General features: G+C 35.9%; 1 protein-coding gene across 1 annotated transcript in view; it reads right to left on the minus strand.

The window, feature by feature from the left end:
• OTOG (otogelin) overlaps positions 1 to 15,171 on the minus strand; it is a gene marked incomplete at its 5' end in the record, with an annotated part of 107,658 nt that overhangs the window by 36,119 nt on the left and 56,368 nt on the right. The window contains 8 exons of the mRNA XM_082059239.1: positions 4,022 to 4,300; positions 6,427 to 6,594; positions 9,336 to 9,362; positions 10,397 to 10,553; positions 12,009 to 12,125; positions 12,998 to 13,117; positions 13,774 to 13,920; positions 14,968 to 15,102. Coding sequence (XP_081915365.1) covers positions 4,022 to 4,300; positions 6,427 to 6,594; positions 9,336 to 9,362; positions 10,397 to 10,553; positions 12,009 to 12,125; positions 12,998 to 13,117; positions 13,774 to 13,920; positions 14,968 to 15,102 — 1,150 coding nt within the window. The remainder of the gene's footprint in view (positions 1 to 4,021; positions 4,301 to 6,426; positions 6,595 to 9,335; positions 9,363 to 10,396; positions 10,554 to 12,008; positions 12,126 to 12,997; positions 13,118 to 13,773; positions 13,921 to 14,967; positions 15,103 to 15,171) is intronic.

A 15,171-nucleotide genomic window follows, 5' to 3' on the forward strand; every position in this document is an offset into this window, starting at 1 on the left:
CCTCACATGACAGTTTTTTCTGTTTTGCTACTTTTCCCAAAGATTTCAAAAAATCTAACAGGAACAAAAGTTGCTTTAGAATTAGTTTTATTTATGCAGGCAGCAAAACTTTGCTTACTAACACAGATTTCCTATCTCCTCAGTTACAAGTTTAGAAACATGAAATCCTATCTACTCAACGCACACAAACTACTAACAAACTCTGCCCCTGACTTCTAAGTTTCTGCAATGAAAAATGTAAGCAAATATCACCAGAAAAACTGACTTTGTGTCCAGCCAAAATATCACTGAAAGCAAAGTATAATTATCTAGCTCTCAAATACTTTTTAGTTTATTATGATGTTAGAGGAATACATCTTGCTAATGTAACTATTTCATCTCTTCCTATTTATTCAGTCTAAAACAAGAGGTCAAGTGTTTTTGTTTGTGGTATAGATAGGATAAATGTTATAATTCTACAGTAACCTTAGTCTGATTCCAAGAGCTACCGAACGGACATGTTCAGTGACATACCCGGGATTTGCAGGTACAACAGCAGTTGCTCAGCATTACCCAGTCCCAGGCCCCATGTCATGATCTTTTGGACTGACAAAGCATATGAGCTCAAATCAAACTTAAGACCAACTCATTATAAGTAAAGCAGAACATTCTAGAAAATTAATTCTACTGATGGAAAAGGATCAGAGTAAGTTGAAGTTGAAATAGTCAACAATATCACTTAAGATGCAAGATGCTTTTGTAAAAAGAAGTTTTTCATTAAAACTAATTTCCTTTTCAGTTTTGTACTGTTTTGGAATGTGTTTCAGTTAATTAAGATACAAACATTAAAAGCAACTAAAAATGCCTTGTATCAAATTTTAGCATTGATAGACACCTCCGTGCAGCATGCATATACGTGCTGCATCCTGAGATTTTTAAGTTTAGCTGAAAATTGTCTCTGAGACAGACCTTATGTTTACAGCAAGGTAGCTGTTAGAGCACATAACTAACATTTAAAACTTTGTTGCAGAATTTATATAGGACAAGTCATATTTTTATAACACATATAAAATTAACTCATAGTGATCATAAAAGGTAAAGCATATTAAGATAATTCTGTGAAAGGTAAAAGGTAACTAGCTTAGCACCTTATTTTTAAAAAGGGTAAGAAAATTGCAGCTATACCCATAAAAAGATCATCAAGTCTCTACATCCTCTAACTTCCCAAAAATTTCAAATGTGAACTGATCACTCTTACTCTGTGCTCGTCCATCTAGTAAGACTAAGTAAGTGTATTCTTTATTTTGATTGAATGCATACCATCCATTGCCAGTAAAAATTCCTGTATAGAATGCAAAATATTAAATTCAGTTATCAACTCAAACCCTCAAATGTTTGTGGGAACAGGACGGCAGACAAATCTAAGTATAATGAAGATAACCCAATTTAAAAGCTGAAGTGACTTCTCATGGAAAATACTTTGCAGTGTTAGCCCATCATATCTGTGCAATTTATAGTCAACGTATTCCAACGTGAGAATATTTATTGCTATGAAATTGGAAAAAGTGACTCATCAGCTGACTTTAAACAAACATGTTTCTATTGCTGTGGCGATCAGGTCGTTTAAAATTCTTCCTTTTGAATGTGCGTCACAGAGCATGAAGAAGTCTCATGAGGAACTTTCTGGCCAAGGGGATTTACTGGGCCTATTATTCTGCTCCCGATATTTATCCCCTGATTCCGCAGGAATAGCTGTTCCCGGTTCAAGAGTTTCTGATCTAATATGCAAAGCATTTACAATAGTCAGCAGGAAACTCAATACGCTTTTGCCTGTGCACTCTGGAGCTGGTGTAACTTTTCCATTAACTTAAACAAATGCTGCTGTATTTTTAGACCATGTAATTACCCTACATCAGCAGGCTGGCCCTTGTGAAAGTACACTGGAGAAAGATTCGAGCCCTATGTTTCTCTGCTTATAAAACTCTGAAACCCAAGCCCTCGGATGTGGTGATTAATGAAATGCCTCTTGATCATTTGATCTGATCCCACTTGCTGAGGTAAATTGTTTTAGTTTTCCATTGGCATAGATAGGATTTTTTGGTATAATGACTGGAGGGTAAAGACTTCACACTTGAAAAGACACACCACTCTGTGTTAATGGATGACCACTGAGAATTGGAACATGTTTTAACCTTCTTCATTCCTCTCTCAAAGATAAAAGACTAAGGAGATATTTTTGTTATGTCCAAAAAGAGTTCCTTGCTTGAAATGCTGTACGAACATCTTGGTAATAGCATTAGCTCTGTAATTCTGCTGTTCAAAAACCTCAACAGCTCTGTGATTACAAGCATTTGTCAAGAGGCAGCAGGCATTTGGCAATGACAAAATCTGTCATTTTTTCTGAAGTTGGAGCGTGCCACTAAACAGCTGCATTAGGCTGTCAGCATAATGTACCGCAAAACATCGGCAGATTCACAATGCCACCATTAACACTTTAATTCAATGTTTTGATAACAACAAGCTCCATGAGGCATACAGTTGGCCTCTTCTGTCACAGAAGTCAGTGCCTGCTGCAGATTTTGTCTGTGCTGAGATTCAAAATGGTCACTATAAAACATGGCCAGGCGGTGCTTCATTTGTAACAATACTTCGCTTCCTTTCTTTGTAAAACAAATTTTGATTTCAGAGAATCAAGAACTGATTTTTAAAAATGGTACTGCCAAGAATACTTATTAAAATACTTCTGCTACCCCAATAAATGAATTACTAATGCATCTAAAATTACAGCATGATAAAAAGCTTTTGAACATAAACACTTGTAGTGATTCAGGAATTTTATATACCACACAAAGGCCAAGTTTTCAGCAAGTAGTAGTTGTCACTGAAATTCATAAATGAAGTACTATGAATGTGCTTGATGTATCTGATGTATCAAGACAAGAAGACACTAATGGTGGGTTCATGAATAACCCACTTTGCTTCATTTTATAAGCCAATATAATTCTTGCATCTTGCTCTTGACCTATAAGGCCATGTTCAGTTCAGCACATGGTTCCCAAGTGTTTAAGTCAATATGTTACTCTTATAATTTATTTTCCTTACTCATCTAAAAAAAGAAAGATTAGTAATTATTTTTAATGTATGTTTGTTGTCATCAGTTCTTGTAGGAGCAACTTCTGGATCCAGCTCCTACACAGGGTCCTAAGAATATCTCCTACATTTCTGATTGCTATGTCTCAGGGGAATGGCACTACTATTACAGGAATGAGAATCTCTCAAGTAGGTAGAAACATTCTCACAGCAGTTTATGTTGTGTATGCAAGAGCTGTAGCTGTCCAAGAAACACTAGAGAAACAGACATCTAGATCCACAAGAAGAGGCATTTATCTCCACTTACAACTGAAACACTAGGGGATAACATCCCACAAGGGAGAGCCTCTGTGAGTGGGTACGTGGGTAAGGGTCAAGGCGTTTTTCAGGGGAAACATGAGTTTTGAGAGGTGTAATCTACAGGCAATGTCTTTGGCTCTGGATGGCATGACCTCCAAGGAGGCCACAAAGCTTGCAATGAGAACGCACTGTAGAGAAAACTCTCTCTTGGCGGCAGTTAGAGGGAAAAGAGGAGAAAATGTCATCCACAGACCTTAGCTTTTAGAGATGCATTCAGTTCTTTTCTATTCCCCTCATGAACCCATTATTTATCAGCATGAATCTTCTACTCCTTAAGAATTTCCTGACCTACAAAGCCAGTATTGCCCAGAAACTATACACAAGGCTATATATTTCCAAAACCAGTTGGCAAATATAACAAAGTTGTATTTTGGGCTATTTAATGGCTTTTAGCAAGAAAATAGAATCTCATCCTCACTACAGGGCTCAGAGAAGAAAGTTTTGAGCCTGGGTGCCACAGATTACCCACGGCTCCCAGTTATACAAGGGAGAAGTAAGCAATCTCATCACTTCTGAAAATATCAATATCATTTAAACTGTATTTTCACAGGCAGCAAACTGCTCTTCATCAAATAGAACTTTAATTACCTACCTACAAGTTTAAAAAGTATCGACAGTCTGTACTCCTCTGAATGATGATACTTCAAAAGGTCAACTGAAGAGGATGAAATGTGGATGAAGTATCCTGGTTTTGCAAATGACTCAAAAGAACTGTATCCTGAAAGCCATGTATTCTTGTGAATGATAAATGTGGATCTGTTGTGAAACACTTCTCTTTTTTCCCATTTAGAAAGAACAAGAGTATTATTGGAGGCCAACCGAAGAAAATAGTTTGGTCTGTCAGCTGCTTCAAATGAAATCAAGTTGGAATCTGAAAAAAGCACATAGAACTCATTTACTTACTGATACACGCATAATAAACTCATTCTGATGTACCATTACTGATATTAGCAGCATGAGCAATGAAAACTTTGTATCCATCAGTGAAAATAGTCTGAATCTGATAAGGTAATATACCATACACGGATTTCAGAGTGCTGGATTCTGATGGATATTTAGTTTTCTAAATAACCTACACTTTTTGACAGGAATACAAGCAGATTAAGCCATTTGCCTACATCAGGATAAAGGAATATAGCCCCGCAGTCAAGCAGAATTTCAGTTCACAGCCTTCCCTAAGCCATTTATTTAATACAAATTTAAACTTAATCTAAATGGTTTTACAAGTAACGTTTGCCATCAGGAGTTTACAGCTTAAGAGCTCAGCCTTTCATTAAAAATAAATTACGAAAATGTATTTTGCATTCAGCCTACAGCTTTATGTCTTAATTTCTAAGCGGTCAGCTCCCTAGCCCTTCCCCTAAGAATGTTAATAGTAAAGTCTGTTTTCTGGCAAATGGTACGCACAGGATACTTCACCCAAAAACAGCAGTGCTGACTTCAAGCAAGTCTCTGTACAACTAATGGCAGAGTGGTAGATCTGGAGCTTGTTACAGGCATCTGTTGCTCACAGAATTACTTCATTCTGTTTTGCTGTAAGCTCTGCTATTCTCTTGAAAACAGGCATTAAACTACTGTAAAATTAACCAAAACTCCAGGTTGGGCAGCACTTCTTGAAAAAAATAATGCATAGAAAACAAATGATCTCTATTAAACAGATATACCATGACATTCCAGTATAACATCACTGGAAGATCAACTTGTTTTATAAGCATAAAAAATTAAATTGAAAAACATAGTTGCACTCTTGACTATCTTTTTATTAAATGTCTGTAGCAAGTAGCTATTTGGTCAGTGTGATTTATAACACCTGCCATATAGCCAATGCCCAAATCAATGCCCAAAACTCTCCATTGTCTATTATTTGTCTGAAACTGATGAAACACATTCATTTTCTGAGGCAACAATGAACCAAGAACACAGACATATAAATGAAGACATGGATACAAAATATATTGCATTGACTGTATAAACTCCTCCATGGCCAAATTATGAAATGTCCTTTGCTCAAATTATACTATAAGGTACAAATTCCATTTGCTAGGTTAAATTCTGAGCAAGAGATTTTTATATGGGAATAGAACAGTAAGACTGACCTTCCCTTTTCAAAGCTAAATTGAACACAATGTACAAGTGTCTCACAACTATGACTAATAAAAGAAATCTGGTCCTGGATATTGTGTTACATGATTTCTCGTGTCAGTTCTACAGACAACAGTATTACTAGCAGACACTTGTCGTTTTTTCAACTGACTCATCTCTCTTTTCTGATTACACAAAGACAGCCACCTTCAGGCTGTCCAAAGAGCTAAACATGGGACTCTGGGTAGTAAAACTTTATTGAAACTCAAGTGGGCATTAAAATTGTGTATGCAGACAACTCTAGCATTTAAGCAATGTCACAAAGTGCTGCTGAATATGCTCCTGTAAGCTTTCTCCACCTGTCTGAAGGTATGCAAGACTCTTTTTGTCTGCTGAATAAGCAACACATTTCCTTCAGTGGAAACCTAAGTTGGGAACTGAAGGAGGTAAATTTGCAGTATACACCCTCAGGCGGCTCAGGTTAGTGCTAATTGGCATCTCTGTACAAGTAGGCAGACAATGAAGGATGCTGGCAAAGCAAGTGAATTAGGGAGCACTTTCCTTCTGTCATTCCCCTCCCATTCCTTTCCATGTCCCAGTTCTGCCAGAGGAAAGGTGGATAGAGCAACACATATCTGGAGCACTGGGCTACAGCACTGGTTTGGTGCTTCTGAAGGCTGGCAGGGGGCAGAGGGGGGCAGTTCTTTTTCTACTAAAAGTATCTGTTTATAAAGCTTCAATCATCTAATTAAAACCAACCAAATTAAAACTTAGGCAGACAACATCACGGTGCACAATCAGCTGACAGATGAAGAAAAGATTTTTGACCCAGGTCTACCCTTAAACCTCAGCTCCTGTTCACAAGGGCAGAATTTACTCTGCCTTATTTAAGCCTCTAGGTTACAATGACTTTACCATGTGCTTTGGGTTTATAAAGTCCTGAAGTCAGCATAAAGCTCGCTGCATGTCCAGGAACAATATCTTCTTCTCTCACTGGGAAAACAACACCATCCACCAGTCTCACTGCCATTACAAATTCTTCATCCAAATAGCTGACCAGTTTATATGGGCCTTTTCCCAGAGCTGTTGAGGGGAAAAAAATAATAATAATTAAAAAAAACAAATAAAAAAAAATTCAGAATTACCTTTCATGCCACGTGTCACAAATGCTTGAGATCTAAATATTATGAAACAGTACATAAAGGAAGCCACATCTCTCCACTCTCAAACAGCTCTAAGTGCCATGCACTAAACTTTAATGACAAACAAAACAAAGCCAAACTCTTTTAGAAAACACCTGTGCTGCAAACAGGCCAAAATACCTAGTTTCAATTTTCAAGATTCGCTTCTCCTTTTCCTCCCTCTCATTCACTTCAGTTTCAGAGTCACTTTATTACAGTTAGCTGACTCCTCCATTATTTGATTTAGAAAAAAAGTGTTCTACAGACCACCCTGGGATCCCTCTAAATTGTTTATTTGTATGGTTGAACTGATTATATACTTTTTACTATTATTTAAAATCTGTTTTATTAGTGTCCAAAGTGTGAGGTATTTTGTTATCAAATACTGAAAAATCCCCTGAACAGTGTAGATACACATGTAACCACTGGGAAATGAGACAGGAAGAATCAGCATCATAAGCAGAGGAATGCTCATGTTTTTCCTATAAGTAAGTGAAAAGCTTATGAAATTATCATTTCACAAATCTTACAGCATCGTACGTCCTTACTTAGTTCCAGTTTCACTGCAGAAAACTATTTTAAAGCTTATTTTTAAATGCTATTTCAAACAACTTTTGTGAACTTCTCTGTTAGAACAAGGCATTTGAGACCACTTGTGAGCATTTCACCTCACTACCCTTCTACCGACAAGCCAGGACACAGCAAGCACACATCTGAGGTAGAAGCATCACAGAACTTCTAAGCTGATAGTTGCAGCTAATACCATTGATCCTTAAAATCTGTTCCAACAGGTTAATAGTTTGGACTGCAGTTTTCAGCCTGCCCTCATATTCTGGTTCTCCCTAATCTTAAAATTTATTAAAAGTTTTAAAATTCTAAGGAGGCAGCACTGCAACCAAAGTTTTAGCTTCTAATGGCCAGTTAGGACACAAGGCCATGTCTCGCTAAACATTTACAGTGATACCTCGTTACCTTCAGTGCAGGGAGTTGAAAAACATTTTAAAAAATACTTAAAACATCTGCTGTTCTGGAAATGTTATTATATGTTTAAGTCTCATATATCAGGCCCATCTAACACTTGAGAAAATACAGCTACCAGCTGAGAATTTCCCCTGACCAAAGACCAAAGTTTCCGCTCCTGCTTCTAGTGGGACTGGAATGATTTCACTCTGGATTCATTACAAAGTTAAACAGAGAAAAACTCTCTCGTCTAAGAGTTTCTTAACCTTGTCTCCATAGTGAAGTAATTTTTTCTATTTTCTTTTTTTTTTTTTTTTTTTAATGATTCTGGGGAATGCTACTATATTTGAGGTAGAGAAGAAAATCATCAACTTCGAGATGATTTTTTTCCCCATTGGCAGCTCTGAAACATCCTATGTTGAATGAGCTGGATTAGCAGTCGGAAGATATTAAGTAAGAAGTACACGATAACCATGTTTATTGCAATTTGGTGACATGCACAGCTCCCCACTACTTCAACTAATTTCTCTCAGTGAGAATCCAGTAACAAGTAAAATCAAAAATACACTTCAGAAGTGTATGTTATCATCTAACTTCACTACTACCACAGATGTTAGAGGCATTGCATTTTCAATCTGTATTTCACTTATATACCAAAGCAAACCAAAAAGGACAAGTAAAACTTCAATCACCTCTTAGATTCAGCTTGCCTTTATTTAAATGAATTTAAAGTCTTAAATAGTGATTTAAATAAAAATCCACTGCGTTAGCAATTTGACCCCACTCAAAATCTTTTCAGCAATCATATTGGAAAATTTCTTGCCATATCATTTGGGACTGGCACATTGCACAAGTCTCTTCTAATTTAAACTCAGTCCCTCTTCAAGATCTTTCTGGGGGTGAGAGGTTGGTATATGGTGTCTAACAGAAGACCAAAATATCACAAGCCATCTGGATAGACAGGCTTCCATACGAGCTTGATAAAAAGAGTTATAGAATAAATAGCAGAAGTCCTACTGCTCCTCACATCAGGCTGGCTTGCGGTGCTTTTATGTATGCCACAGTTAACTATGCAGACACTCACAATATAGCTATAAAATAGTCTGAATGCAGATTCCACTGCTAACACAGCAGTACAGCAACCAGTGCAGATTCACGGTTTACTCTCACACCTTGTACAAGTTCTGCACCTCTCTCTCAGAGCCATTCTAATGCAACAGCAATGCTTGTCACTCAGGAACTTAAAGCTATGTCAGACATACCTAAATGGAGAGTTACTCCCCATTTGGGCACAAAATGGCAAAATAACTTAATAGCTAACTCCCTCTGGAGGCTGCACAAGAGATCATGATCAGTTTAACAGAGCCACTGGGTATCAGTTTTGAATGGCAGGATGCCTTAAGCAAGTAGTGCCACTAGTACTATTGTTTAATCGTGATCCATAAATGCGTAGGAAATGAATTAAATACATATTATTGGCAAAAGCCCAGGAATAAAAAAGATTATAAAATTAAAAGTCTTTCAAAAAGCAAAATAAACCAGTCAAACTGAATCTTGGCTATTTCAATAATTTATCATTCATAACTGTTTTCATTAACACAATTATTTTTACACAAAGTACTAAGACTTACATAAAGAAACCAAAGATTCTATTGTCATTTTATCAGCTCTTTTAGGACTTACCTTTGTTGAAATATTCACAATCATAAGCTAAAAAAAATAAAAAGAAAAGAAATGCATTTGCAAGTATTCTGCACATAAACAGGTTTTCTATTACTCTTTAAGATTGAAGGGTATGTCAAATGCTTGGCCAACTAACATCATACACAAACATTTATTAAAAAAAATCATTACCAAATATTTACTTCACTGTTTTGAATAAAATACTAATCCACTGATTTAAATAAAATAGTGTTTTCTAGCAGGAAATATCAAGCTTAGATATCTACAGCTGTCTTTTTGTGACCTCTAGTGGTTAAGACTAAGCTTTGCTGTCTTTCCATGCTCACATTAAAGTGCATGTACCATTTCCATCAAAAATGAGGAGTAACCCTCTCACTCTATGGCCATTTTCTGTGTGACTTCGAGCAAGCTGCATACTTTCTGTGCAACTGCGAAGCTAGAAAAATGCTTGCTTCCTTCCATTCTTTCTATCTCACACTTTTTAATCACATCTTGGGGAAATGACTGTCTCCTGTTAGGTATTTGCACTAAGTGCCACAGAAAAAGGCCTCAGATTTCTTCACAGCATCTAAGCAATGTTGAATAGGGATATTAAGGTAATGACAATGTTCTGCTTAAAAGCATACTTGGTTTTCTTCAGGAGAACCTTATATTTCACACTTACTCTGGGGGCAGCAGTAAGGCAGCTATTAATGTTTTCTAAACCCTGGTAAAAACTGATGTCCTCCTGAAGATGGAATTACTTGAGCTGTTAACTTTGCAACTTTGGTTTGAGGGATGCATGCCATATCCTAATACAGACTTCTACGACTTTTCCTTTCACATCATAGGACAAGGAATTAAAAATAGAAGAGCAGGGCCCACAAATATGGAAAGAAGCACATACTCTACCTACACCAAAATTAACATGGAGGACAACGAGAGGCAGCCACTCATCCTATATCACTGTGGCTTAGTGATTCAATTCATGGCCCCAGGCAACTTAATTTTGATTTTTCAGGTCTCGGTCTCATGAATGCGGACAGCAGCAGCCACTGGCAACGCCAGTGAAGTAAACTTACGACACACTCTAGGGGACCTCCAGTCTACAGCAACTCCATGCTGGCAGCACTGATGCGCATATGCAGATACACTTGTACAGAAACACTCACAGTCACCTCCTTGGTTACAACCACACGTATCTGTCAAGCAGTTTGAGTAAAACCAGGTGACGTCAATCTGGAAATGTAAGGATCACTTATCAAAAATATTCATATAGACACTGCCAACAATCAACTCAATACAAAACCATGATTATTTCAAAAACTAATATATAAGGCTTCAAAGTATTAAATAATTTCCATGTTTCCTGAAACACAAGAAAAACAGTTTATTAGAATACATCATAAAATCTTGTACTGTACTTAGTAACATAATTAAATCAATGACCCATTAAAAATAGGCATGCTAACATGTTGATGTGAGCTTGTGTTTTGTATGGTTTTCTAATATTTAAATCACAATAATCTACAAAAAATCCTATGGAATACGACAAACTCTCTCTAAATTGATCACACATCTATAATTCTAAGAAGTGTTAAGAAAGTTAGATATACAGAAAATGTAAGAAATAATAAAGTAGAAGCAAAACTATTCATGTGAGAGTGGTTCATTCTCTTCATATTATTAAACAATTTCAAAGGCAAATTTGTGATGTTTCCCTTAAATTATTTTGAAGTCTTAAGTGACAAAATGTCAAGGAAAACTGTCAATGCGAATTTGCATGGATTTACATGGATTACATTTTACAGGGATTTACACTTGAGTAATACTTACACACTTATGAGGAACTTAGTTGCTACCTATGTTATACAGTGGAATAAACCGACATTACATTAATACAACTTTAACATTAGCTTCCCCTTTCTTCCAAAATAACATACAAACCTGCCCTGCAAGGTTCCTGGTTGACTTCCATACTTTCTCCCTAAGAACCATTCTGACACCTACACTCTCGAAGCTATGCACGCAGTCTCAATACCTAAACATCTTGGCACATGTAATTTTCCATATGAGACCTGGCACTGGAAATCAGTCTCCCCTCATTCTCCAACTGAACCTGAGCCTACTGACTACCAGAAGATGTTGTATGGCTCATTTCCTTAGGAAGCTGCCTGAGTGAGGAAATGTGTGCATTTTTTTTCCAGGAATGAGTTCTTCACATCTGATACTGCCTAGAAGAAACTGACAATTTACTTAAATATGCCTGAAAAATGTGCATGCTATGTAATACGTTCAAGCAAAATAAAGCGAGTGGTTATGCTCATGCAAATACTGCTTGCAATGAAAAAAAAAAAGATAACACAAATTTGGTTTAATTTTTTCTGCATTAATTACAAAGGTGACTTGTAGGAGTAGCCATAACGTAGAATGTTAAACTGGTGCCAAAGTGGCTTACTGTCTAGGTCAGCTAAGTGTAGATAGTCCTTATAACAGGTCCAGTTAAACATTCACATTTTAAAATCAAAATAGGTAGGAGTTAGACTTGCTTCATGTTCTCTTCTGCTATAGCAGTCAAAATTGTTACATTATGGAAGACAAGACGAAGATTTAAAGTGATGCAAGTTGAACAGTAAAGTTTCTCTCTAGTGATATGTTCACTTTCTTATCTTTCTATACGTGACCACAACTTACCACTGGATGGCAAGCTTCAAATGCTTCACTCAATAGTATTCCACATTCCTTCTTGGCAAATGGCTCTCTGAGGGGATTCAAACTGCATGGATTTCGAATGTCAGAGCTGTCAACACACTTAATCAGAAAGTAAAATCAAGGTGAGAAACTTGTTTCATAACCACTTTGTGTTTAAACTTGCAAAACAGTTTTGTTTATTTTTGTTCGTGATTTGATTTTTTTTGGACACGTAAAACACAAAACAAATGCATCGTTTATGAAACTTAAGCCAGACTAAGATACAGAATTAAAAGGAGATTATAATCTGCAGAAAAGGAAAATTACACAATCTGAAGAAATGTTTCATTTGTCTGAAAGCAGCAGAAAACCACATATGCACATAGAGCTCCAGAAAGAGCCGCCATGCAGTCCCAATCTGCAGTCCTTGTACCTGAATAGTGTAACTTACATAAATAACAAAGTTCACTCGGAAGACATGCATTAAAAGTGACAGAAATCAGATTTTTTTGCTCTAGCTACTAGGAAGGAACATTTCTATGAACACCACTAGACACATGACATATAAAAAGTTCAATTTTTAACTTTACAGCATATGGAAAGAATATTTTTTCTTTCCATTGCTATGATTTCACAGTTAAATATTTCCCAGTTATGAAAGATCAGCTAAACTGACAACATAGTCTAAAGTGAACTCACAGCTCTTCCAATACATAAAAAATAACTACTTCACTGTTTAAGCATCTTTAATAAGACTTGTAGATTTATAATATTGCACAGCATTTTTCTACACACTATAGCTCTGTGTAGAAAAAAAGGTGATTATTTTCTTTTCCTTAATGGATTACCATATTTGCAAGAACCACTGATATTTCGATTTGCATTCCCATCTGATTGATACTTCCAGGAATTAAATTCTTATTTCATTCTAGATAACTATAAGAAGTAGCAGCCAAAAATCTACCAGCAAACACATTATTTTTACTATGTACCTCTACAGCTGTCCAGCTGTTTCCAAACTCTTGTGAGTTTGTTAATTCAAAATTATCTGGAGTCCTCAATTCATTTACTGTCTTCAAATCAAAATTTCCACATAATCCAGTCAATTTACCCTGTGAAAAAAGACATATATTTTATATATATCTATCTAAATATAAACATACTTTCACATGACACAAAACACTACCAGCCAGGACCGTTTCCAAAACTCGCTTGTTAAGTTACTGTCTTTAGTTGCTTAATAATAAATTTGTCAGGATTTTATCCTTTTCAGCTAAATTTAAGCCAAAACAGTTCAGCTCTTTGTGAAAATCAAGCTATGGGAAATATTTTATTTTGCTAACATCAATACTGTTTCCTTTCAAATGAAGTATCTCCAAGCCTTTGAGAAGGAAGCTGGTCTGTTGTTCAGAGGAGTCACTTGTTTGCTTGTTATGTGCATTTTTATGCATTAGCAAAATAACACCTGCTTCAGTCATATAAGGAGTGAGTACTGGGGAGAATATTGCCTCAAAGACAGTTGTTTCTGTTGTTACAGAAGTTAGACAGTAAATAGTGACTGGGGGAAAAAAAAAAAAAAAAAGAAACGAGAATGGATATTTTAATTTACAAGGTAGTTAAATGATTCTTTCCTTGACTCTGCCATGGAGTTCCTGCATGATTTCTGAAACACCATCTATTCTCTGAACTATGATAACGTGTCTTTTTTTAGTAAAACTTACATAAGTACCTCAAATAAATGGCAATATGAGCATTGACTTCCACTTACCTGCCACTGATGACCCATCTGTACATGAACTGTTGTTCTCTGATCCCAAAGAATGGTAACATGCTCATCAGGAAAATTAACAACAGTGAAAAATCCAGCTTTCCACAACTGTATTTTTTTCAGATCGTCTATGTAACTAGATAAGCTCTGTTCAAAATAAAACAAAGAAGTTTATAATGTATGTGATGTCTTCACAAAATGTTCACCTGACAGGAAATGAAACACCCAAATAAAATGAATGACACAGTTCTCAAACAGATGTCCAAAAACTGACAGAAGGCCATACAGGGATAAACACTTAAACAAAAGTGGTCTGGATTTTGATTGTGAACTGTGTTCTATTTCTACGATTTTCCTATTATAAAAGTTGATTTTATGTCAAATTTACAGGATGGGTAACAGCAACTGGAGTGAAGATTAAAATGTTAATGGTTCATCTGGGAGGTAAAAAAAAAGTCTTAAGGTTCCTGGTTACGATTTTCACTTAGTTATACATCATTGCATTCAAAAGGTCTTAGCCACGTGCTTTTTTTGAATGTGAATAGGTATAAAGAGGCATGGAGCATCTTCTTGAAATAAGGAATTATCTAAATATGTCCAGAGATTGACATCTTATTTACATAAAGCATTATTCTCTCCATACAATAGCAATCAGATTCCAAATTATTTGTACCACGGACTAAGATGTCTGGTTTAATTATACAATACCTCACACAGAGTGTCGTGACTTCCCTTGTACAATAGTCTATAAACCATAAATAGTACTATTTACTCTAGAATTACTAAAAATACTAAATACTTACAGCAATAGAGTTTGCTGTTTGGCCAAGACAAAAATGAAATTCAGGTTTTGGAGTATATACCAGGGACTGCAGTTTATTTTTTACAACTGCTTAGGAATATTCCTCCTATACATTCCAGACCAGACTAAACTCTTCTCCTAAGAACATAAATAGGAACTAAGTCTAAACTTATATCTAATAAGTCTAAACTTACATCTAACATTTTTGTGAAATATAGGCAAGATTTTGTTTAAGGTTTCCACTGACCAATCCAGCTGCGAGCAGCATTCATTGTAAAGATATTTATACCTCTGCAACTTAAGTGGCACAGTAAGTTTTTGCTAACAAAAGGAAAAACACCCAGAAAAGAACATATGCTACCTTTTGATCAGCATTAGAGACTGAAACTTACTGGATTTCCAGTTTCATCATCAAATATTAAAAAAGATTTTCCAACATTAATGAAAATGTTTTTTCTGCAAATGACTCCAGTATTAAAGCAGTTAATATTCTCTATAATAACAGAAAAAGTGGTTGAAGAAGTACCCTAAAGAAAAAAAGAGATGGAACGGTTTAATTATATTAATATAAATATGTATATGGTTACACAGTTCAA

This window comes from Streptopelia decaocto (assembly GCF_964273445.1).
Source record: "Streptopelia decaocto genome assembly, chromosome: 7".
Classification (NCBI taxonomy): domain Eukaryota; kingdom Metazoa; phylum Chordata; class Aves; order Columbiformes; family Columbidae; genus Streptopelia; species Streptopelia decaocto.